This window comes from Aptenodytes patagonicus, chromosome 1, assembly GCF_965638725.1.
Source record: "Aptenodytes patagonicus chromosome 1, bAptPat1.pri.cur, whole genome shotgun sequence".
NCBI lineage: Eukaryota > Metazoa > Chordata > Aves > Sphenisciformes > Spheniscidae > Aptenodytes > Aptenodytes patagonicus.
Genome location: NC_134949.1, coordinates 88,823,558 through 88,850,230, shown reverse-complemented (window position 1 = coordinate 88,850,230; position 26,673 = coordinate 88,823,558). Strand labels below are relative to the sequence as shown.

At 42.0% G+C, this 26,673-nt stretch overlaps 1 protein-coding gene across 2 annotated transcripts in view; it reads right to left on the bottom strand.

Annotated features, from left to right (window-relative positions):
• WARS2 (tryptophanyl tRNA synthetase 2, mitochondrial) overlaps window positions 1-6,682 on the bottom strand; it is a 46,574-nt gene extending 39,892 nt beyond the window's left edge. The window contains exon 1 of one of the 2 annotated variants that reach the window (XM_076347956.1): window positions 6,550-6,682. In XM_076347956.1, coding sequence (XP_076204071.1) covers window positions 6,550-6,603 — 54 coding nt within the window. In that variant the 5' untranslated portion in view covers window positions 6,604-6,682. Of the gene's footprint in view, window positions 1-5,076; window positions 5,123-6,549 lie in introns of those variants that run through there. The other variant, XM_076347946.1, reaches the window with a different exon arrangement.
• Window positions 6,683-26,673: the final 19,991 nt, after the last annotated feature.

Below are 26,673 nucleotides of genomic sequence, written 5' to 3'. Positions count from 1 at the left end.
AAAACAAGTTAATAAAAACAGAAGTCTCTCAAGAGAAAAAACAGGCTCAGCCAAGAGACTGAAAGCAAGGGCCAGGGGGGGGAAAGAATGGTGGGACTCTACCCAAGCCCTGCCAAGACGCCAGAATAAAGGGCTGTTTCCTGCTAAAACAGTCTACGTTTGCCAGACTTTATTGTTAGAACTCCATTATGGAAATGAATAGGACCCGTTCACGCCTCAAAGATCCTTCATTTCTGTCTACAACGGGGGGTCTCTCCTGTGCAGCTACAACAGTGGCCAAAATCCGCTAGAGACAAGGCATTAAGCAAGGCAGATTAGGAGAAGTCTCTCTCTGACTGGAAGGTGTAATAAATCTGTGTGGAAATCTGAGTTCTCTCAAACCCAGTGAAGACCCAAGAAATGTATATTCTCACTGCATACTAACTTCCCTTCAGCTCTGAAAATAATACACAAGCTAATGGTTTCATTCTGGCATAGAGAACACTTCCAATGCTTTATCTGAAAGATAAGCCAGTTTCCCTAGAGGATTAAACATAAGTTATTTAGTGATTAAAATAAAAACAAATGACTGATTAGGAAAGACTTTCATTCCAACCTGGATAGAAGACACTAGAGGTTTAATCCAAAGGCTGGAACATGTTGCTAAATCCAGCTGATTTCAGGAAGAGTTGGGTAACCAAATAACTTTTAGTATCTGTGCCCAACAACAACAGTCAAAAAAAGTTAAAATTCAGGAAAATAGGAAAACAGGAAATTAAAAAAAAAAGGTACCAATTTCTACACATGAATACACATAGAGGCTACTTGTATTTGGAAAGCATTTCTCAAGTCACTTACATCTTTCCTAAAGGTCCTATAGATTACAACATACTGAACAACTCCATACTGGACAGCAGGAAACAGCATGGGTCTTTGCTGTCTAACAGGTATTTGCATTTTGAGCTTTTTTTCTCAGTTAAAAGCACTTTGTGACCTCCAACCATGCTCTCTAGAAGAAAGAGATGCTACACTGGGGACTGTCACAATCATAAATACAAGGCAGGCACTTAAAAAACTGTCTGCTCATCCATCAATCTCAGTACATGACTGCCTGGATGGACATTCTGAAGTTAACCTGCTGCAGTAACGTGTGTATGTGTGCAGCTTGTTACGTGCATCTGGGGACTCATTTCATTAATGGTTAACAAAATGACCCCTATGTGACAGCAACAAATTCAAGATGGGAACATGGATGCTTTTAAATTGTTTGCATTTCATTTGTAACACATCTGAATGATACTAAAAATTGAGCTCTCTCTCCCACTACAGTTTTAACTACAATCTTTGAAATCCTTAAGGATTAGGGCTGGTAATTTCAGTTACTTCCTTTCTCCGGAACCCATATGGTAACTATAGCTAAAAATTTTCAAGATTAAATGTGCAATCTGGGAAAAAGCATTTTAATGGTCTCCTCCAAAACAACCCTTCAATTTTTATCTAACTGCCTTTTTCACAGCCATCTTCATTTAAAAATATGAAACATGACCAGTCATTAACATGACTAGCACAGTAAAAATGGAGTGATCAGGTGGCCTGAATAGAGAAAGAGCAATACTTCCTCAAAAAATAAATCAAATTTCAGAGCCAACCAGTCTGAAGATCTCTTCTTAAAGTACTGAGAACACTGGCCAGAATCACTGAGGTTCACTCAATGATTCACGCACTTCAGAGGCCTAGCAAAATATCAGAAGACCAAAAAAGGACAAATGTCATTCCTGTCTCCACAAATACAGGAAAAGAGGAGCAGTCTGGGAGGTAGTCTGCTTAGCATCAATTCTCAGTGAACAAAAAACATCTTTTGCAATTCCCTAGAAGATAACTAGAGGAAAACAACAGCAAACATGGATTTGTTAAGCGCAAAGCATGACAGATTAGTCTTATTTTGGCCTTGAGACCCATCAGGCTGTCACAGTAGAGGAAGATGCAGTAAATGCGTCTTGATTTTATCACCACCTTTGGTCACAAACTGTAAAGCAAGCTAAAGAAACTACCTACAGGGATCTATCCTGTGGCATTTTTTCAGATATTAACTCAGGTAAACAAACAGGAACATTCCTAAATGAGCTGCTAAGACTACCAACATGTTAGCTAAGATTCCTTGGATTTGAAGGTCTCATACTTGCAGTGGTCCTGACTAAACATTCACCAGAGACGTTTTCTGTGCAGCACTCGCCAAGAGGTAGAAGAAGCATCCGTGGAACTCAAATCAATCTTCTCTTTGTATGACCCAAACAGTGCCTGCTAGAGTCACTGTCCTGAGTTTCATTACAGCAAATCCAACTTTGAGTGCCAGAAAAAAAAATGACCAAATTCTAGCACCAAAGAGGAAAGGAAAGGAAAGGATTTTGTGTTAAAAAATACCAACCCTTGCGGCTGGAAGATGCAGTTCTGTATCACAAAGCTGAAAGAGAATCCACTTCCTGATGCATCACTCCTGTGAAAGTTGACAAGAGATGAAGGTTGTAGGACATAAAAATGTACAGCTTAGCAAAAACAATACAGCCATTGTAATAGATCATGTGTGAAGGCCAGGGAAGGCTTACCTATCAAAGAGGGAAGATCAGGGTAGGAGAAAAAGCAACAAAATGAGAGGTTCATGTTTTCTTTAAAAGATGCTCTCAGGAAGAAAAGCAATATAGGTGTTAGAGTATTCTTACAATAACTGTAATAGCGATAACTACTTTGCTACTAGAAAAGAAAAATGGTGCCAAAGACTCCTGACTTCTTGAAGGCAAGTAACATCTAAAAGTAGGCCTCCAGCTGGGAGCCTGGAAAGCCATCTAGTGATGCATGAGACTCTAACAGTGAAGGTAGTAAACTACCCTCTGGTATGTCTCAAACATTATTATGTAGCAGGAGCTATGTAGATCAGAGAGTCTGAAGGGGGTATGTGCAATGCTAACTAGGCTCCTCTCTGAACAAATTAGAAGGTCATTATGGGGTTTAGAGGAGAAAAGAGATCCCCTGTCCAAGAGCTTGAGTTCACACCAGTACAGAAATGCTCCACAGTTAGTCACTAGCATTGGTAGTACTGCTGATAGATAAGATTTTCTTCCCTAATGTCCTAAGCACAAACAGTCCCTATCCTTACTTCATTCACTTACTTAGATTTTTTTTTCATCAGTAGCTGTTACAGTTAGGAATAAAGGTTTGAATTGGAGAAAAGAAAGCCTACACAGGCTGGGATTCGACCACTGGCCACTTCTGATCTTAAATGATTTGGCTTTGCAACAGTGAGACTACAGAGAGATTATCAGTTGAAGATACTGATGTAACAGCTAACCCATGAAATTCACTGACTGACACAATGTGAGGCGTGACTGAATAAGATTTAAGATATAACTGAACACTTATATTGATAGCAACAACTTCTAGAGCTTTGCTGACAGGACTAAACCTAATTCATATTTTTTCAAGTCATACACCAACAGCTGACTCACCTTAGATTAAATTTTCCTATTGACAGGCTATACCATAGTTGGATTTCTCAGAATTTTATCAGTAATTCCCTGGAGTACCCGTTAGTTGCCATTTTTAAGAGTGTCTATACCATAGTTTGATTTCTCAGAATTTTATCAGTAATTCCCTGGAGTACCCGTTAGTTGCCATTTTTAAGAGTGTCTTATCAAAGAAACAGACTTGATGAAATGACCTTCTATAACTCTGGCTTAAAGACCACTGAAGAACAGTAAATCAAGGAATTTGAAAACAAGCTCTTAAAAGTCAAGATACCCAAAATATAATTAACGTCTCCAACAAAATGCTACTTTCTTCTAAACCACATATATTATGCCTACATATTCTAGTTGTGTACTAGAAATACGTACAGCAAAAAGTATAGAGGAACTTTTCCACAGCATGATAAATCCAGCATAACAATGAACTGTGCACTACAGTGAAACAAAGGTGAAACCACAGAAATTACACCTTCTAATAACTATGACTGCGTTATCAAATGCTTAAACATCAAAACTATAAGGGTGCCAGTAAATACATACTGCTCAAGCTTGAAGACAAACACATTTCCATCTTGAAATTTGAATATTCCTCATTAGCACACAAGCAAATATATGATCTGTTCCAAGCTGTCTGCATAATAGTTGAATTACTCTGAAGTCTAGTCTGGCAACAGGAACAGCATAAATTAAGAAGCCAGTTTTTTTCTTCAATTCTTTTGAAGAAGCACTGAAGTACCACTTCAATTCAGTGCATTTCTTTCCAGATAGACATCTGAGGGCACTTAAAGTGAGAGAGGAAAATGACAAAAGCCCACAGCATATTGGACTTGCAAATTTAAAATCAGAGAAACAAATTACTACTGTTATTTGGGGGCAGGTGGCATGAAGTTACATAACCAACACTAACTTTGGGCTTCTTGTTTTTTAAAATAAACCATTTAAAGAATAATAGGAAGTACATTCTCAGACCTATCACATCTAAAGGACATCAGGTAACAGTAACCAGGTGACAAAAGCACCTGATGAGTAATCTTGATCTGATGGGCAACTCAGAGGTGGAAAAGAAGTTCATGTCAGAGCAAATATTAAGATACAACAGAGCCAAGTTCACTCAGAGCAGATTTCTCTATTACACAAGATAAACCAGAATCCTTTGCTAGAGGAATGAAGGCAGGGGAGGGTACCTGCTAAGATACTGAAAGGATCCCAAAGAGCCACCATGAGTAGCTGGAAAGTTAAGCATATACAAACCCTTTCAATATTTTTCAAGGAACTTTGCAGTTATTGTTCTAAAAATAAAGAGTGGTTTGAGGCATCTTTGCAAGATCTGCATTTTGTTTGCTTTGGCAAACGTATTACAGGGACAGTGTAACTGTTAAAATTTTAAGTCTTAAAAACCTAGGAAGATTTAGGTACACATAAGTGAAATGAAATCAAAGCACCTAAAGTAATGGAAACACCCAACAAGCTTATTGAGTATGCCATGTCAAGACTCTTCAGGTCTTCTACATGGTTAAAATTCAAAGTTGTCTTATACACAAATGAATTCTGAAACAGAAAATATAAGCGGAAACCTTACCTCTGCCTCATGGCTCTCCCTCTTTCCCTTTCACTCTACCTCCTGAATAGAAAGGGCAGAATCAAGGTCATTTGCATGCTATTAGCTGTCTCGATAAGTAACTGAAATATGCCTTAATTTCTTAAGTTTAACCTTAAAAATTCTAGTTCTGAAATAACTCAAACATTCCTGCAACTTGTAGTTGACCCAGACTCACCACTATATATACCAACTTTTTGTGTATTAGTCTATGTTTTAGCTTGGAATTCTCAGAATAACAACTCCATGGGTAACAGTATTCAGTTGCTGCAAGGTCACAGATAGCATGGATAACACCAAGAATCTGAAAGCCATCTTTGATCTTACCCTATTTCTCCTCACAAGCAAACCGAGACACACCCACCCTGACACCCATTCTGGGTAAAGTGTTCCATTATAGAAACATAGCATACCATTCAGGATTTGGATGATATACGAATGTGAGCATGATTTTCATGAAAAAGCCAATTGTCCAGCTGAGGGAAACAAACAATTCACTGAAATGATGCAACATTAGTATTATTGTCATCACATGGTTTTAATAATTCTTCCACACATTTTAAAAACAAGACTACAAGCTACATAAAAATTTAGATTGGTAAGGCAAATCATTTATAGACAGAAAACTTTATGGAGGTTGCCTACAAACACATGCTCACTGAATACATTCCTACCTGACTTGGCTGATTGCTTAGAGTATCTTCCAAAATACGATCAATGCAATCAATTGCTCCTTTATTTCAATTTTGTAATGGAATGGGGGGAGGGGAAGGCAAGTTCCTGTTCCTTACAGTTACAATGAAAATCCCAAATGCGTTAAGCAAATTTAACCCCTACTACATCCCATCAAATTTGTTTAAGTACCAAGGCAGAGGGTTGACATACATCCTCTAACTGATGTTCAGATACCTATGCGGGTTTTTTTCCTGCTGGAGAAGACAGGAGTTTGTAGCCTGTAGGTACATTTAAAATCGGAAGACAATGCTCTAGGGAAAAAGTGAAGACCAACGCTGAATAACATCCAGTGGTACCTCAGCGTTTGAACGACCACCAGGACACCGACCAAGCGCGGCGGGAGCAACCGCTGCGCTTCCACACCTCACTTGCTGGCTCAGGCCTCCCTCTCTCCCGCGCCCCTAAACCCCGTGTGCCCCACGGAGTAAAAGCCCCTACGGCTGAGAGGCACCAGAGACAGCCAGCTAGAAAGCGGGAAGGACGGGACCAAGAGAACGGCGGCGTGAGAGGCGGCAGGAGCTCACCGGCGCCCTGCGCCCCGCGCCCCCCGCCCCCCGCCGCCGCCGTCGTGACGCCCACCGCCCCGGCCGCCCCACCGCGCATGCGCGGAGCCGGCCCGCTGCACCGGGGGCGGGTTGACGGTCGGGCCGGCCCAACTGGAGAGACCGGGAGGGGACCCCGCGTCCACGCGGGACGGTGGCGGTGTCCCAGGCCGGTTACCTGGCCGAGGGTCCCGCGGTGCAGGGCCCGGATCAGTCCACTCGGTGTCGCCATGGCAAAGGCGGGAAGGGGTGGGGGGAAAGGGAAACAGGGCAGAAGCCCGGAAGGATCAGCGCATGCGCTCAGCAGCGGGATCCCCGCATCCCGGAATGCGCATGCGCAGTCCCGGAGTGGCAGCTTGGGGATGCGGTCGCCGGGAGGGGAACGGTCACGTGGCAGCCGCGGAGGGCGGTTGGAGCGCGCGGGGATGGCGGCGTCGTGCCCGTTGCTGAGGAAGCCGAGGCCGAGGCGGGGGCCTGTCAGCTCTGCCTTGCCCGTGGTGCGAGCGCCAGCGCATCGCCTCTGTGTTTTCACGGGTCCTGCCTCGTGTGCAGGTTGCCCTTGAAACTGCCCTTCTCAGCAGTGTCGTGTCCCCCCCCCCCCGCCCCTGAATAACCTCCGAGGTCTCCCTGACCCCTGCTCCCCTCAGGCCACCTGATCGTGCCTGCGGCGGCTTTTCCACTGAGATCCACAGCCTGGCCCCTACTTGAAGATGCCTGCCTCTGGCTGTTTCACTCCTGTTTACTCGTCAAACTACCTAAAGTCAATCCCCACTGAAAACCCTGAAAAACTGCTCTCAGCCCTGAATCTGCCCTGCTTTGTCTCAAATGCCAAGGCTGAAGCAGCTCTCTTCATCATTCACCCCTGACACGTCGCGTCCCCAAATCCAATCTTTGTGCCCATGCCGCTTCCGATGCACCAGATAACAGAACCAAGTAAGTAACACTGAAGTTATAAATGAGGTTTAACGTGCTCCTGAAGACATTGTAAATCAACCCTTCATTCCAGCTCTTCTGGGAAGGGTGCCAGGTTTCTCCCCAGTTAATTTCTACCCAGTTCAATTCCCAGGCTGGGAAGCCACAAAATGCTTGTTACCAATGTTCAGGTGATGTGAACTGCAGCTCATCTGCAGGGCTGGAAACATTTGGGGCAGTAACTGTGGGAATCTGCTACTGCAGGATTTGGGGAAACAAACCAGCAATCGGGAAAGAAGGTGCACTTGTAGGTCTGTTATCAGTGGCACTATGCATCGTACGGGTGATTATTTCCAGTAGCCAACACGGTATTGAGCAAGATTAGTCCAAACCCTATCACTGAGGATATTACCATAGAATGTTCCTAACTGTAAAATCCTGAAGTAATTTTGATAGCTAGAAACACTGTAAGTTTACATAACTGTTCATTTATTTTCAGTTTGATGCCTTGGTTAATAACAATTTTTAAGTTTTAAAACTCTGTATGTACAGTGCTTAGTACATTGGAGCCTAATCTTCATTTAGTTCCCCAGACTCTACTATAATACAAATTGTAAAAAATCTACTTTGCACAGTCAATAAGAACTTCAACTTGAACCCAGAAATTGTACATATATTTTTTTCATCATTTTCATCATCACTGTAGATATTGTTTATAATTTGAGCTGAAAACTTCTATGTGCAATGTTCATCTTTGTCTGACATTTTTATTCAGGGTTACGTTTCAGCAAAAATGTGTTGGCCATTTTTGAGAACATAACTAGGCAAAAATCACGTGAAGCTGGTTGAATTGTAGGACACATCAGGAAAGAAGCTGAAAAACGGAAAAGTCCAGGTGATATTTTTTGAGATTTTCCGGTCCTAAGGCCAAAAAAAATTCGACAAGAGCCTGTGGCTGCTTTCACTAATGTGAGACTGAAGACGTGCTTTGAGTGGAGCATCAGGCGACAACCCTGATGGTGGGAGGGATGCACAGATGCCTTAGCCTCTGTCTCACAACTAGAACTGTTCTCTGTTGAAGACTACTTGGAGCAGGTAGAGCTGTCTTAAACTAACGCGGTGAAGAGGGGGCTGCTGAAGAGGCAAATGGAATATAAACAGCTTCAAAAAGTTGTAAAGAAAACTGAGATAATGTAATAAGGAAATGTTAAGACAATTTTTCAGTTGTAAAGAATTTAAAAACAAACTCTTTTCCAGTATGTAATTACCAAGGAGAAAGCTTTCAGCATCTACTAAATATAAATATTATAATGTTGTTATAAATCAGCAAGTCAGACATTGGTTTGAGGCAAAATGATGAAGAAAAAAGCTCTGTGGGATTCAGTGATAAAAGAGTAAAGAATGAAGGTATAGTTAATACTACTTAAAAAGTATTAGTGTTAATTTTCAAGGTTATTAGAATTTGAGCTAATAAAGGAAACAGTAAAAGGTGATACTTTTTAGGCTTTTGTAATACCTTTGACTTAGTACCACAGAGCATTCTCATTAAACATACAGAGAAGCACACCTTAAATGACTAAGGGCTGATTAGCTGACAGCTCTCCAAAAGTACTTGTTAAATTTGAATTGGGAGGCTTTTAGTAGAGTTCTATGGTGACCCGTGCTTTGCCCTACTCAATACTGTTACCAGTAATCTGGAAATACATACTGAATAATTTATGTTGAGATGTGCCCTTGACACAAATATTGACAGACTTGTAAATAACGCTAAAAACATGGTGATCACTCAGACCATTCTGATAATAGGAGTGTATTAAAATAAAGCATGTTTTAAAATCAAATTGAAACCGAAGTAAAAACTTGAAGTTGTTTTTTTTTTTCTTTAACCAGAACTGAGCCTGAGCTATTACTTTGAAGTCTTTGCTGAACCCAAACTCAAGCTGAACAAAAAGAAAAAAATCAATACAGTGTTTACAACAGCTCTTTAACACAAGAAGAGCCTACTACTATGACCGAAATCTAGCAGGGGCAGAAGAATAAGCACGGGATATTCTTGGTGCAGGCAAGACTCCAGAGGGAGAGTGGTGTGAAGGTGCAAGGTGGGTGAGAAGAGGAAGAGGTTGGCTTGAGAATGCCAGAGAAGATGAGACGGCTTGCATCCTGAGAGATGGCCAAGTTAGGGGAGGAGAAAGATTCACTGCTCATATTTATTGTCCTCTGAAATTTCCTGCTGCTGCCGAAACTCTTCTGAACTTTCTCATGTATGATTCCTAGATGCTTTTCCCCTACCCATATTACCCCAATGCACATTGTGAATCCATTCAAGACTCTTTAGATGTGCAGAATCCTCTACTGAGCCCAAATTAGGAAAATACCAGTAACGGGTGAACATGAACTAGAACTCAGTCAAAATATCACTAGTGCAATTCTCTGTTTTTAATACCGCCAAACTGACTGTTGACTTAGAAACAAGAGTTCTAGACTGTATCTTTCAGGTGAGTGTGTGTCTCCTGGGACACAGTGATCCTGCAAAAGATCTGGAGTTTATGTTGGACAAGCAACTCTCTTTGCTAGTGCAGTCCTGCAGCTGAAATGGTCAATTAAGTGATTTTTTTAGTACTGGGGTACCAGTCAGTAAATACTAAGTCCACTTTGGGTTTCCATGCTTAAAAAGAGATACTGAAAAATCAAGGAAAAAACTACAGACAACAGCCATAAAATGATTTAAGAGAAGACTTAGGCATATGCTCAAATAAGTGATTAGTGAAAATGCAGGATAGTGCTAGGAGCAGAACAGAAAGTCTGCGATTCTTTTTCCTGGGTAGAAAGACCTCTGTAGCTGGGCTACAGCCCACAAAACTTTTACTTTCATGAAGCCTTCAAGAGGCGGTGCTTTACACAGGACCCAGCCTTGGTTGGTGTACAATGTGAATGGGGTCCTGGGAATTAGTTAGGGATGTGCAGAGAGTTTTTATGCACAGCCTCTTCATCTTATTTAACATAGAAATTAGAAGTTGTTTGATGTTGGCAGCAGATTGTAAAAAGGAAGAATGGTTAAGAAGCTGAATAAATTTTGAAAACCTGGCTTTATTCCTTGCCACTGTCAAAAATCATGTGTACTAAAATATTTTATGTTCCTCGCCTGAAACATTAGCAGAAATTCCATGCACTCCTAGCTAAAAGCTGATTTTTTGCTACTGTGCTTCTAATATACCATATGCTAAAAACATGAAACAGCCTAAAATTTAGAACCTATGTCTATTAATTTAACGTGTAAGATTTATGTTTTATGCTTAATCTATTTGTGCTTTAGCTCCCATCTTTAAAATAGGGTAAAGGCTGTTCAAGTCAACATTGTCAAAATAATTTCACTAATACTCTGGAATCATTCACATTCTCTGATAAAACTAACAAAGAATAATGTAAAAGGAAATTAGTAATTTTCTACTCAATTGAGGGATTATGACAAAATCCTATGGTAAGAAAGTTTTAGGACACCATTTTGAATAAAAAATATTTTAAAAAATGAACAATAATCAATGAAGGAAGACCCTTGCAGAAAAAATAGTATGCTATCATATAGTTAGAGACAGTATCGTAATGTTTATACAGAAGAAGAGAGGGAAGTGAATTAAAATCGCATCACAGGGTTGATGCCGTCATTTCTCAATTTCTGAGTGTTTGATCATGTTTTTTAATGTAGCTTGGGGGAGGGCTAATTATAATTGTTTTTATTGTTTGCTACGGTATTGCTCTGGTACTGTCTAAAATAGGATCCCTTTGTGCTGTGCATTGCTCAAGCACGCACCAGGTGACAGCCCCTGCTCCAAATAGCTCATAGTCTAAACAGATAAAGCGGACACAGATCAAAGAGTGTATGACACACAGCGTGATAAATGAATTTGCAGAAATCGCCATGTAAATATTGTGACTCCCATTGTTTTTTAAGTGAAGGATGTCATTAGCAAGGTACTACCTGAATGAAAGAGCAAGGAAAGGGGATTTAGGCAAACTAGAGAAGGCAGAGAAGGGAGACCAGGTAGGGTGGGATCTGAAGAACAGAGTAAGAGGAGAAGTTGGAACATGCAACCAAAAAGCACAGGGAAGAGTCCAGTCAACCCCTTCACATTGTCATACCTAAAGAACGTCACTTGAGATGTGTAGGTTGGCGTAGTTTAAAAGTACGTCTTTGAAAATCTTGAGCGCCTAGAGGTTAGCAGCAAGACTGGCTGAAGAGGGTGAATCAATTACTCTTACCTGTTTCATTTTACATTTTACACATGCTATGGAAGAATCTTTGACCATTTTTATACATCTGTCTGTTCAGTGAAGCTTTGGCAGGGTAGTAGTTTGAAAGTGCTGAAGATCTGGCAGAGAGCATGAAGAAGCGTATTATCTTTTGTATGCTGAAACTGTTGATAGTATCATAGCATTGCAGAGAGCTATATCCTGTGAAGTTCATGGAAGAACACTGTACTGGTAGCCACTGAGAAACAAAAGCACCTAGAATCTTCTGAAATCTGTAAACCTTTTCTCCCTGTAATATGTTGGGAAAAAGAAATCTTTCCTACATGTTCTTTTCTATTATCATCAGTTACGGTGACTGTGTTCTTTACATTCATTTTGAATCTGTGTTTCCTGTCATGAGCAGATTAAAAACAGAAGAGAGCGGAGTGAAAGTTTTCTATTGCAAACATCTGTGTCTGAAAAAGGATTGTATTTCCATGTCCTGGAACATCAAGGGGAAAAGCTTGCCCTCCCCAGACACACACCTTTGGTTTGCAGCAATAAGGAGTTTATAGACAAGGTTGCTTTACTACAGTAAATAGCAAACCCAATTCTGCTATTATTTCCGGTGGTTAATCCAGCCTGGGTGTCTGAGGAAACCTTCGATCGTTGTTCCCAGCAGAGAGCTGTCTTATTCTATATCTCTAAAATGCTTAACATATTTTTGGGTGTAACATAAGCAGTGCTGTTAATAACTCCTGTATTTTGTATCTGAAATTCAGTTTTATATGCAAATATTGCTGTCCAGATAAGTGTTCTTGGGGACCGTCAGTAGAAATGGTGAATGGACATACTTACCCTCTATAAGTTAAATGATATCCACAGACAGAAAAAAATGGCTATGTCAACAGACTTCACAAAGAAAAAATTAGTGCTGACGTATCATCCATATCTGTCTGCTTTTAAAGAACACAAGACTGGAAAAGGAGAGAAAAGATGTTGTAAGAAGCACTGGGGGCCAGATATACAGTACTTTCTTGTACTTTCTGGTATTCTTACAGGAACTTAGCCCTGGAAAGAAGGAAATGTTACTCGTTTAGATGCTGCCCTGAGACCTTCCTATCTCCTACATAAATGCCCTTCTTTTAAAACTTCGATATACTAATATGCATCAATGCAAATACCACCCAAAATATATTTTGCTAGATTCATGTACTCCCTCACCCCATTATACCCAAAAATCTGTTAAGTTGTATGAAAAACTGGAACACACCTGGGAAACAGTCTGGTAAAATCATCATGGATTTTACCATGGACTGGTTCTTCAGTCATAATCGTCTTGGGCACCGAGGAGGCTTTTGCTGGTACACAACAGCAAGTCTTCCTTTCTGAAGTGGAAGCACGTCTTCAAGTAACAGTCCGTGGACTAGAGTTTTACTCTGGGCAACATTATTAGTGAGGATGGTCTTCTCTCTCCTAATCATTTCACCCATCTGCCAAACCTCCTTCAGGTATACCCAACTGATGGTGATATTTCCATACCTGTGAACATATTAAAGACTCTTAAGACTGCAAATATTATTACCAGAATTAATAGAAAAATGAAGAAAACTTAAAAGTTTTAAACAAGTTTGGCAAAGTTAAGAAATTGTCAGTTAGGAAAAATCCCATAAGCAAACAGGTTTGGAAAATTCAGGAATAGGTAGGAATTCACACAGTCTGAACCTCTGCTTTGTAACTCTGGTTGCTCAGTTTAGTAAGAGAACCTCACAGCTGCCTTTTTACAATGGGAATTAGCATGACATCTCTCTTACTATCTCTGGAGGACATATTACAGCGTGAACATTTGCCCATGACTTACATGTCTGTCCAAGGTTCTCAGAAGAGACTCTACAAAGAATAATGAAGTGAATCCCTCGACCTGCTTATTGGAATAAGGATCTTACAGATGTGAGAGTAGGGTACACAGATCTGCTTGCCTAATACGCATTTAAATCAGGGCTCATTAGGCACCAGACACTTTTGAAAAGTCATTGATGTAGAACCTATGATTTATTTTTATAAATTGTTCCAGTTCCTAAAAAATATGCCCTACTTCCTATCTATTTAGTCTAATTTCACTTTCCAATTTTAGATTGTATAACCTCATTGCCTTTTAAGCTAAAACATGTTTTACTTTCAGAAATCTTCTCCCCTTTTAATCAAAGAATTTTTTTTTTTCCCTTAAAGAAATGGCATGGACTGATTTTTTTCAAAACTGTCATAAAACAGGCTTTACACATTTTAAATTTCAATTGTGGCTCCTTAATCTTTTCAGTTTTTCAAGCTCTTCTGTTCAGGGTAAGCACCAAAAGGTGCCACAATACTATTGCTATTCTCAGTGTAATTCGTCTGCTTGTACTCAACCATCTGCTAAAAAAGAAAATAGAAGTGTTGCTAAGAAAGTTTGCAGATGATGCACAGATTGATAGAACAATAAATAACATTTATATATTTGAGAATAGTGTTAGCTGCTGCACCGCACTGAGAGCTCACATTCTTTCTATCTCATCTCTGTCTACCAATTTCAGTGTCGGTGGTTTCCACAGTCCCCCAACTTGTAAGAGTGACATAGGTTTTTTGTTTCCAGGTGTGTGACCTTCCCCATTTATGTGTGTTCAGACACATTGCTTGAATGAGTTCCCCTTCCTACCAAACAACCCAGCTGTGTGTAACTGGCTCTTTCTCAATACTGTTTATCATTCCACCAAGCTGTGCATCATTTGCAAACTTTACTAGCAGTGCTTTCATATTTTCTTCTATATGTGGTTAATAAAAATACTAATTGCTCATGTGGGATCAGGGGCTTAACACCTGTTGAACTGGTAATGATGTAACATCCATTTAATGTACAGTTCAATATACACTTCACTGAGTATTTTATGTTAATTTAAAAAATAAGACTGTCACAAAGTACCAAAATAAACACTTTACAAAAATGTAGATATGGCACAGCCAAGTGTATTTCTAGATACAAGAAAGACTGAAGTACGTAAAATGCAGAGTTGTTATAATTATCTCTAAAAAAAATCACTCACGTGTGTTAATGTAATATTAAATAACACTCCCAGATAAAGATTTTCAATGTTAATTTTTTTATTTTACCATTTATACGCACATTCATGGCTATGCTCTGACTACTGTGTTCCCATCTGGGGAACGCAGAACACCTATGGTTTATGGGATGCTTTGACTGGGTTTGCAGCTGCTTTGTTTCACCAGAGCAATGAAACGTTGCTGAAATAGACTCTAGCACTCTTTGCTTTCTGCACTCCAAATTCCTGCTGATTTGTCACCTCCCACCATTAATTATTCTTCATACACGATCCCCTTGTTTGCATTCCCTTAGCCTGGCTTTATTCTGTGAATGTATGAAATTCCCCAGGCTCACACAATCCCGCTCCCCTTGTATGCCAAACTGGCACTTAATTCAGGCAGAGTGACCAGCTGCCTAGAGCGTCAGGTTGGTTGGGGGTGACAGCAAAACCTCCTTGCTCTGCCACCTGCTTTTCTTGTGCCACAGGCTTAGAGAGCCAGGCCGACCGCCGCTGCTGAGGAAGCGAGGGGCTTGCATGGGCATCAGCTCTGGCTGGGCAGGAGGGCGGCACCGCCAAGCAGCATCAGTCCATGTCTCCAGCTCGTCTGGCCTCTTGGTGATGGCGACAGCGACTGATCAGCTCTTCACAGCTTTTCCCTGAGCCCTCTGCCTCAGCTCCTCACCTTTCCTCCATCTCATGGCAGAAGTGACCCTGTCCCTTCTCCTTTGGGCAGCAAAATATGATTTTGTCCACACTGCTTACAAGCCTGGAGCCAGCCATCTACACATGTCCGCTTTCCTCTCCATCACTCCTCCAGGGAGGGGTGCTCCTGGCTTCCCCTTCAGTGCAGAAAATGAGCACGCTGCCTCCCACCTCCCTCTCAGCTTGTGTGTAAAGAGGATCTGGCACAATAGGTGCTTTCCTCCCAGATGCTTCGTATGAATGCCATACTTGCTGTTATTTTTTGTAACTAAAAGTTGTTTTGTTGTTGTTTTCCCCCCCATGCAGAATTGTTCCCTTTTGGACTGGCCACCATCATCCATTGTTCTCCACGAAACAGAAACTGCCGTTGCCCTCGGGGGAGATGGTGGCTGCCTATACTGTGAGGCATCATAAAACACAGACCCCGTTGGGAACAATGGAGAAAAGCCTTCTCAGCGTTGCCACCAGCTGAGGCCTGCCACCGCTCTCGGCCCATCCAGAGCACTGGGGAGCGGCAGCCATGTTGAGGGGAGGCGGTGGTCCACCGAGCAGCCTCTGGGCCCTGCCTGAAGGGAAAACAAGATTACATGCAACAGGAAAAATACCCAAACAAAACCAGCTTAATTACAAGAAGCAAGCGAAATAAAGTCTTCGTGCAAGGTTACAATGAGTTCCACTTATGTGGGAGCTAGCAGAGCTTTTAGCCAGTTTTGTAGGGGAGGTTGAAGTCCTTTTTGCTGCTCTTTCCCATTGATGCCTTGACTCCCCCATAAAGAGAACAAAATTCTTATTTGACAGTGTTAATAGGAAACAATTTTTGTCACAGAATAATAAGCATTTCATCTATGAAGATGTGATATTTTTCCACCCTCCCTTTTCACTGGGCAGCCTCCTGCCTCGTATACTCTTGGGTTGCTGGAGTCTGTGTTCTTTTTACCAAGATAGGAGACAAAGGGAGGTCTAATAATGGGTGGTCCATTTTTTTAAATGCCTGATTTTTAATCTCTCAGCAAATTAATATATTCAAATACATCTTTGAAACTACCGGAAAATTTGTTTTGTAATCAAACCATACATATTGTACTGTTAAGGAGAGTACACTGTGTTTTTCATAGGGAGTAAAGAATAATCAATAAAGCATGCCTGAGTTTGAAAATTCTGCCCTGACTCTAGAGTCTTTAATTGCCTCTAAAACATGCATTCAATGATAGAAAATATTTTAAAAGATGATGAAATCTGAGGGCATACATTATCAGTAATTTTTGCACAAGCCTTACTGTAGGAATGTTGTGATTATTTTTGAAACCAAGCATTGTGATTCAAGGAAATAAACGGGCGAGATCTTACTTAATAGGAATTCAAAACATTCAGGTAATTAAAACCACAATTAGCATACTCACCCAAGTCAAACTGTAATCTGTTAAAATCCCACATACATAAGCCTCCAGATCTCCATACTTTTACATTTACAATTCTATAGGATGAACAGTCATTTGCTGCCATTATTCTTCATAGCAGAAAATTTCCTCTTGAGCAGAAGTCCTAACCCTGCCACGGAACGACACTAAAACCCTTTACAAATATGCCTACGGCCATTTCAGTGGCTTTGTACTTAAATTGATAAAGTTGATCTTTAAAGAGTCAGTATATGCTCTCTCCTCTTCAGAGTAGGGACTGTAATTACTTTGGAAGTAACGGTTCATCTAGAACGATGAAGCTGCATTCTCAACTGGGACACTGAGTTCCTGGTATTGTGCCCTAATAATGTGAGTTTGGGAGCTGAGAGGCAGCTTTTTGGTTTCGAATCATCCATAAATCCCACTCAGGGTGCTAGGTGTGCTCGCTGCCTTCCACACTGGCTAAAAGAGGGAACACCCTGAGTTTAGTAATAACTTAAACAATGGAGGCTACTGCCCAAAGTAAACATTGAATGCAGGGTCAGAGGATTGATTAGAGTGAATGAAACAGTGGAAAGCGAGAGGGAACAGGCAGGGAGCAAACCCAAAAATCATGGTGCAAGAAATGAAGTGAATACACAATGGCCTTGAAAGAAAGCCAAGGGAAGGAGCTTGTTGAGCAGAGCCCTGACTGCAAGCAGATCTGGGATCATGAGCAAAGCAGTGGATTCTTGTTCAATCTTACTGTATTTCAAGAAGCAGGACTTTGTTTGTAGTAAAACAGGATTACTTCAAAGAAATACCTGGCTCTTGTAATCAATTTCTCATTCTAATGGAAACAGCCTGCGATGTCGTGCATACGGGCTAACTGCTGAGGCCACAATGGAGTTAGACAATGCAACCAGAGAGAGCAAACAATGAGGAAAAATAGGGAAGGAGGACAGAGGGAGATTTTAGAAAAAGACATGGCAAAATGGAAGAAAAATGAAAACTTGCAGGAAATTAATCTAAGGCACAGAGAGATAAAAGAATGTAGTCAGGATGTATTCTTCAGCGTGATAGTCAGCTGGGAGATGCTAGTGGCTCTGGGGAAGAATAATCCCTAAAGTGTACCCGTGTTCGAATTTCTGATAAAAAAGAAGACCCTGTCCCTTCCATCCCATTGCCATTTCAGAAAAGCAGCCCTCTCAGACAGGCAACCAGGCACCACGATGGAGGGTTAAAACATCATGAAGCTGCTGCCCATTTGGAACACACTCTGTCTCCTTTCACATCTGCAGAGCATTTAGCTGCTTGCATCTGGTTGTGTTTGCGCAAATATAATTCCATATTCACTAATAATTCCCGAGGCTAAAGGCCCCTCTCCTGTAACCTTGTTAATATTCTCACAAGGCCTGGTGTGAACGCCTCACAGCATTTGGATTAGAATTCAGTCTGGTGGGTTTTTTCCCCCCCCGTCTCTTACTCTTTCTCTCTCTCGTACTTTTCTGGCCTCCAGTTTCCTGGCCACCCACATGACGAGACACTCTCCCTCCCGCTCTCTCCCCATTCTCAGTTTCAAGGAATTTCCTTTTGTCAAAGGCAAAGTGTGATTGACATATTTTCCCCCTCTTAAGTGCAGGCTTCTTAATACTTGATTTAACTATGTCCTTATGGGGCTCGTATAATCATTACCTAGGTGAGAAAGCGACCCCCTGCTCCCTCTCTACCATCCGATCTTGGGCTTCAAGCGCCAGACTCTGGCTACTTAGTGCTTTTTACATGTTTTTTATTCACTTTTTAAAGACGTTTTTATTAATTTGGTGGTGATGAGGGGTTCCAGATTTACAGCATTGGAAACTGAAGTCATTTTTTTGTCCACAAAACAGGTACCAACAAAGCAGCAGAACTGCCGGCTCCCCTATCAACGTGCGTTGGGATCCCCTTTCAAAGCACCTCACCCAGGCCAGAAAAATCACCTTCTCCTCCAGCCTTTCTGGGGAGAAAGCAGTTCAATTTTCTAATCAGTCCTCAACCCTGATGCTAAGACTGATAAAAAACTGAGCTGGAGCTCACCCTGACCATAGTGTCACAGGAGTCAGGCACATGAGCATTTTGCTCATTCACTTCTGGTCACTCCTTTCTTTAGCATGAGAAACAATGGTTTCCTGTTGTTCTCCAGCCTGTTTTCCATGTGACCTGCATAGCATGGGCCCTGGCCAACTGCCCACCTCAGGTAGAGACCAAGGTGTGCCATGGTGGTGGGGGCAACGGGTTGAAGGGGAGCGGCCATGGGGCTTGGGAAGGTGGATGGGCTGCTGGCAGGAGAAGGAGAGGAAGGTGAGTCTCCAAGCTGATAGCTTGGAGTCTTTAATGATCCCCTGGTTAATTTGTATTGGGCACCCTGCTGTACTGCTCTGGTTTTATCCGTGTCATGTATATTGGGACAGGAAGGTAAAACTCTGCATTATGATGGCTGTGGGTTGGCTTTGGGAATTCAGTTGAAGAGGTTGCTCAGACTGAGCCAAACATTTTCAATACGATGCAGGAAGGATTATTAACAAGTTTTTGACTAAATATTTGCAGGATCTTAGCACACCTTTTAATCAATATGAGAGCAAAACAGAGTTTTGTTTTCCATTTAACAGAAATAGTCCTGGAAGCTGATTGTTATAGCCAACATACAAGGAAATGTTTATGATTAAGCATGTTGAAAATTTATGCCGCATCATTATAATGCCTTGTTTCAGCTGTGTATGAACTTTGCTACATTTGAAATAACTAGGGTGAAATTTCCCATGTCAGGGATTGATCTCTGTACCTTGCATCCTTCTTTTCCCCTTTCTTTGAAAAAGGGAGGAAAAATAATTGAGTTTTCAGAAAAAAATTAGGGAGACTTTATTCTCATGTATATGCTAAAAAAAAGCCCTGAAAGGGATACCAGTAAGAATTAATAATCCCTACCTAATTTGGATGAAAGACTTGTCTTTTGATCATCAGTTGATGTGGAGGATCCCTCTGATGTCAGGAATGTATACTTGCCCATTTCCGTGAAAATTTTCCCACATTTACTCAAGTTATGAGCCTCAGAAACTCCCGCTTTACACAAAGACATTAGAAATGCATGTTCGCTGAAGGATTTCTGCCCGTTCTCAAACCAAGGGGTGGACGGCAACCTTTTCTCCCACCGGCACAGTAGCGTACGTGGTGTGGCCGTGCTGTCTCAGGGCACAGGAAATGAACAGCGTTGCTGCCTCTGCTGTGGTTTCAGTATTTGTCTGACAGAGCATGGGAGAGGAGAAGGAACCTTTGTGACAAGACTGCAGAAGGTAGGAAGCTGGGACCAAAGTACTGGGAACGAAGACATTGGGACAAAGAGCTGCTGGGCTGATGTTCTGAGAAAGGGTGGGGGGCTTACAGGTAGGACTGGAAGCATGACAGGGTAGAGGCACGGACCTCAGATGCTTTTCTCCGAAAACATAACAGGAATTTCCACACATTGGAAATTCAAAAATTAATCATAACAGAAAAAAAAAACCCTAGAAAATTAATGATTCAGGCTTCAGAGCAGAGTTTGGATGATATGCAGTAAATAAGACATGAACTACCTATTGAACAATGAGTATAAAAGAAGACCTCAAATATACAGGATCTTCAACAGAGATCCAGTGGAAAATTGTTACGTGGTTATGTAATTAAAGATGGTAAGGTAGCTCATAGATAGGGCTGAAATAAGGTCAGGCTTATTGCTGATGGTCTTTAACATCCAAATGTTTGACTTTGCAACATTAATAGTTTCTTAACATAGTATTATTTATACAGTACATAGACCTGGTATAGCATGTAGGCTAGGACCTACACTGCTGTAAAGTGAGTTAGATTCTGTATCTCATTAATGGCTTAAATTAAATTAAATTAATTATCAACTGTGGGAATTCAGTTACCTTAGCTCTGGCTCCAAGCCACAAGGATTCAAAAGAACGTATCCTTTGCAAAGCCAGCTTCTGTATATTCTGTAATGAGATGGGACCAAACGGTAATGATATAAAAAAAATCCTTTCATTCTTGTCTTCCTTTCTTCACACAAACATGTGCAGCTGTGGCCCATATCTGCTGAAAATAGTCATCACCACAATATGGCAATGAATATTTTCAACCATTCTTTTAAGAAAGCTTTTATCTTTTCTTGGCCTCACAATGTCTCCAGGCAATCTATCTCCATTGTCAGGGCCTTGTTTAGTGAAGTATTGTTTCAAGAAGCATAGTCCAGGACTTTTTTTCCGGTATGTGCCTGGGAAGGAGTTAACTTGTAGATGGCTTCAGCAGCTTATCAGATCCCAGTCCTCAGCCTTGCTGCTGCCATGTGCCAGGTCTGCCTCCCTTGCCAGAAGAGCCTATTCCCTGCCTTTGCATGCATTTGGCTTGCAAGCTGGCCAGAAACTGATGTCAGGTACCTGACTACAGATATTGGTAAAGTACTGTATTTACGTGTTATGGGAAAATGCCAAATTCCATTGCTGCAGAATAAATGAGTTAATGAGGCTGTGACTGAAATGCTTCGAGAAGGTGATGCGAGAACTGTTACTTCTAGCTCCAAGGCAGCTCTACATTGCTGCAATAGTTTACCCCCGGTTCAGGTTCTCACAGGTATTTCCATAACTGCAATTGTCAGAAGCTTTTTAAAATATAAGCTGCGATTTCTAGAGCGTGATTTACAGTGAGTGAGTTCTGCATGGGCTGCAGAGCTGTGGGAAGCAGGGGCTCTGACTGCGCAGCAGAGCAGACTGTGCCCCCCGGACCAGCTCACGCCACTCGTGATTGCTGTTCTGCCCTTTCCTCTGAGAAGTTTCTGTTTAACACCTTATGCCACACACTCCTGTGCATGTCACCTGTGAGATCAATTCTCCACCCTTGTGTCCTGATGGGCCACTCTTCTGTCCAACATTTGGTGAAGTGTGTCTCGCCTTCATACTAGCTCAGCCTCAGGACTGTGGTGTGATCTTTGGATGGTTTTTCAGGCTTGCAGGACTGCCTTGCAAACAACAGTACTCTAGGTGAAAACACAGAAAGCAAATTCTGCAAATTGTGAAGCAGCCTTGGCTTTCAGAATGACCCCAAATAAGCTCAGGAGACAAGTGACCTGAAACCTGCTAGAATATTTGTATACTCTGTTTTTTTCTGAAGAAAATCCCTTCTGTTCTCCGTTGTCAAAAATTGGCAGTAGTAATCTTTTTTTTTAAATTCAAAGAAGCAAACAAATAATCCTGCACCTTCCCTGCCAGACTGATACATCTTTAAATCTTTTTGTCTTTTAACTGAGTGTTTGGAGGGGGTGGGGGGAAGAAGGAGGAAAAGCGGCTTGAATAAGTTGCCGATGGAGCGTCTCAGTGTATCAGGTGTTTTCCAGGCATTGTGTGAAACAGTCCCTGCCTTAGAGCGCTTACAGTCTCAAAGAACAGGGTACAGAAAATCTGAAACTGGAAATTGGGAATGGGATGAGGCTAGTAGCAAGCAGCATCATGGTCCTGGAGAATAGGGCTGGAGGGATCTATCACCGCCAGGGTCCAATTTGGAGAAAGTGGAACGCAATCAGAAAGCATTTGAACCACCCCATTGTCATCAAGTACCTGTGAAGCCCACAGGCAAAGTATGCCTCACCCCCTTTAACGGCCAGACCAAATATGAAATAGCAGTCTGCTACTGCTGCTGGCAAATTGAGAAACAAAGGCACTTCTGTCCCTTCATTCCCCCCCAAGCAAATAGCAAGCATGAGGGATACTGGGCTTTTTGTTACTAAATCAGTAGTTTGACAACTATACTGTGAAACATTGACTGATAGCAAGGACAAATGGCTCTATTAAGATGTGGAATAAGGTAGTGAGAGAATCCCAAACTAAAACACTTTCCCCTAGGAACAGGGAAAACTCAGATATGGCAACGGGTGTTTCTGTTCAGACACAAGTGATCAGGAGCTCCCTTCCGCATCCGATTTTGAGCCGCCTGCAGACATGTAAGGTGCTGCTGCCGGCTGAGGTGCGTGACAGAAAGCATCCTTTAGGCTTTCCAGAGGCAGCTCCTGTTCCCGTGGACACTTTGGACAGTGAATGGCATTGTTCTGGTGGCTGCAGCTTGCACTGAGAGGATTTATACATAATGTCAAATCTCTCCTGTCCTGACCCCTCCTGACTCCTGGACATCTGTGAGGGAAGACCCCTGAGAGGGTATCTGTAAAGAGCCGTTTATTTTGCAGTGAAGGGGTAATCTCATAACAACCAGGGAGTTCCTCCAAGTTCCTGGGAGTACCAAGTGAACGTTGCCCAGTGTTGCTGGCTGAAACGCTGCAAACACAAATACAATGGAGGCTCTGAAGAAGGCAGAGCAGCTCAGCACCCACAGCCCATGTTTATTTTCTCCAGAGATGAAGGGGGGACTGCAGGTCAGCAGGAATTGTGCATTCTGACTGCTATTTATTGACTCAGAAGTCCTTGCTGACAGACAGACAGACAGACAGACAGACAGGCAGGGAAGGGTTCCATTACAGTGACGTCATTTCTTTTCCTCTTCGCCCCCGAGGCTTTCACTGCTGACACTCTTTACACATTGCTGTGGCTTCTCCAGCTGGTGCTGGGGCGAATGGCAGCTGCCTTTCACCTCGCTGATGCTGGAAGCCTGGGTGTCCCTAGGGAACATGACTGTCAGGCTTTCAGCGACATACTGCAGCACATCTATCAGAGGTGTAGCAACAACACACAGCTGCATGTTCAGCCTTCCCTCTGAGACCTGGGTTAAGACCGGAGGTCTGGGTCAGATGCTGAAGGTGAACTCTGGGTGGCTACTGGGGGTCAGCGTACAGGGTCTGTGTGAAAGAGAAATGTATCCTTGCGCTGTGCTCAGCCCCATTTCCATCTTCCATTCCCTGATGCAGTCACTGCTAATTAGGTCTTTGATTGCCCTACTTTAATATTGTGCTCTAGGAGAGATTCGAGTCCATTCTGTAAGTGATAGTGAGGCAGATCCACTGTCAGCTATTCGCAGGGATGCTATGACACTCTGAGCAGCCTCCGTTTGAGCCAGGGTTCATGGCTTTAATACTTTTGATTCCTAGTATGGTTTCTCCAGAGGGTCCCTTTGGATTTAAGACCATGCTGGAGACATATCTGTTGCCAGCAGTACGGTCACCTATGCTTTTAGCTGCATAGGGCAGCCTTTTTTTAATGAGCCCTCACTGGCAATGCTAGATACTGGATCCTTCATCCTCTGTCAGAATGGAGAAGGAAAATGTCCATGTTTAAATAGCATGAATTGTTTCTCTTGTCCCCACACTCTCCATTGTTTTTTTAAGATGAATTATCTCACGTTGAGTCCGGTACACCAAAGGTGGCGGTTTGTAAAGGATGCAGCAGGCTGGGGTACAGGATATCTGGAATGTTTGCAGCAAAGCAGTGTCGGATAGATCAGATCGTAGGTTCTTTACTCACTTTAAAAGCATTATACTTGCAGCATGGATAAGTGAATCACACTGATCTCTTGCTTAGTGAAATTTACATTAGGGATGCTAAGAAGTTGCAATATGAGGGTGCCCTTTTAGATTCAGTCTTTATGAATATGCCGTCTCTGCAAACACAAATGCATATGAATGAGAACCCAAGCATCAGATAATTTAGTCCACTTCTTGAATGCCAATGCAAGATTACGTGCAACAGTGCATGTTTTATTTTAACAGTCTTAAATGATGAGGTATCTTCCACATTTGGATTCTGGCTGTTTTTCTAGTAATTCGATTCATGCAGTGAGGCATGGTTGCAACACTTTCTGTTTTGTGACAGAATGCTTCTTACATCACCTAACATATATGGAATTCTTTTCAGGCTCTACCTCATTAAAAACTGATGCTTAGATCTCCTGCCTCTCTAACGTATAGGGGCAGATCTAGGCATATTTTCACTTTGAAAAGATTTCCTCTCCTTTTCATTAATGACAGCTGTACAGCTGTCTAAAGACTGTGGAGATTTCCCTCTACACTGCTGGATGTTTACTGTCTTGGTAATCTGTTTGTGGAGAGCCACATGCTTTTGTTCCCCCAGTAAAGCTCCTTTAAGCATAACCTTTTTTCCCTAATGTGGCCTTCCCAGTAAATAGGAGTAAAGAGGGTGAGGGGTTCAATATGTGTACGGTGGATGCCACTGATGGGGTGGTACTGCAAGGAAAATGCTTTCCTGGCTATGTCTGTTAGCTGCTGAGAATGTCTCACGTCAAAGGGCTGCAAGAGTGGAGCTCTCTTCATGATGGTGCATATAGAGCACCTTAAGGGTGCTTATAGGTGCACATCACCTTACAGTTCTAAGTATAAGAGGGCCAAACTAGCCCCCAAGCATTTTATCATCTAGCCTTGCTGAGCTTTAGATGTAACGGGGCAAAATATGTAGCAAGGATGCAAATACTGGGCACAGTTATCATCACTCTAATGGGCTTCCATGCCTGAAGAGGGAGTAACTGGACCATCAAGTCTTACCTGAGGGCTGACTTACACAACTGGGATGCCCCAAGCTAATTCCTGTTTTAATGAGAGCACATACATAGAAACAAAGCAAACCTTGATTTAAAATCAAACTTGATGATTACCAGTCTGTTACCTGGCTGGCCCGCAGTAACTTTCTTTTCTCGATCTTCAATCCACTGCTTTTCTCATCTTTCCCCATGAGGTGCAGTGTCCGTATGTCAGTGGCTTTCAACTTGTGATCCACAGATTTCTGGAAATCGGGGGACTGCTTCTAAAGGGTCTTTGAAAGAAAAGCAGTTTATACGTGCTGTGCTGTAATCTACGTATGTGAAATTTCTAAAGAAGGTAGCGTGTCTGCATGCCCATTGGGGTGGGCAGGAAGGTAAGATGAAAAGTTTTTCTTATGGGAAGAAGCAGGGGATTTAAATCCTAAATTTGTGGCAGTTTTCTAGTCTTTAGGTTCCTTTAGTTCTTCTCTGTTTCGAGAGAGGCATGCTGGCTGGTACTTTGTGGATTGATGGAACCTCTCAGGAGTGTCCTGTACATGCAGAAAGAAAGGATGCACAGTACAAGGGGTGTTTGCATTGGATTGGAATAGGTTCCCTGCTACTGAAGTATACTGTACCTGGCCCAAATTCCTGTGTGAGGACATCCTGGAGATGACATCCATGCACAGGGAAGATGCTCACATCAAAGAGTGAAAGTTACCTCCTTAACAAGAGCAGGCACAAATGCAAACATGTCCTGGATTTGGAGGTGAAAATTTTTTGATCCTGTGCAAATTACTGTAAATCAGTTATGCTTGATCTCTAATTCAGATCCTGTTTAATTCCTTTGAAGGACACTTCATTGTGTTTTCTTTCTTCTACCCTGTCTCTTGGTCAAAGTGCTACCATGGCCCGTTCAGCCACCGTGTTAACCTTTGATCCTAGTTTTGCTCAGCACCTCTAAGCCCCTTTTCTTCAGAGCCTGTGATTGCATCTGTTTGTGGCAGCTGTATTCTAGAAACAGCTTCGTTTGCTGTTTATGCATTCACTCCAAAATAAGTGACAGCCAGGCACAATGGATGTAACAAAAGCTTACATGCTTCGTTACCTGTAGCTAGATCTTAACTTTTCCTTGCAAACCTCAGTAAACTCCACTTAGCTTAGTTATCTCCGTCGCTGCAGAAGAAGAAACAGACTTCGTTGTTTTGCCTTCTACCTGTGAATCCTCTCCAATGAAGGATGCTGACCTACAACCTACCCATGTAGTGCAGGTTTACAGTCTTACTGTCATTGATCCATGGCTTAGGCCTAGGAAAAAAGAATTTTGGTAATGAGCTTAGAGACAGATTAAAGCATTTTTTAAAAATAGCAGACCTCTGGGTTCTTTGACAGATCTCCTTTTGGTTTTGTTTCTTTCCCAAAACATCTTGTGATTTTCTGCAGTCAAACAGAATAATATCAGGTATACAATGTATACAATGCGATGCACCTAACTGATTCTCCACATAAATATATACTCAC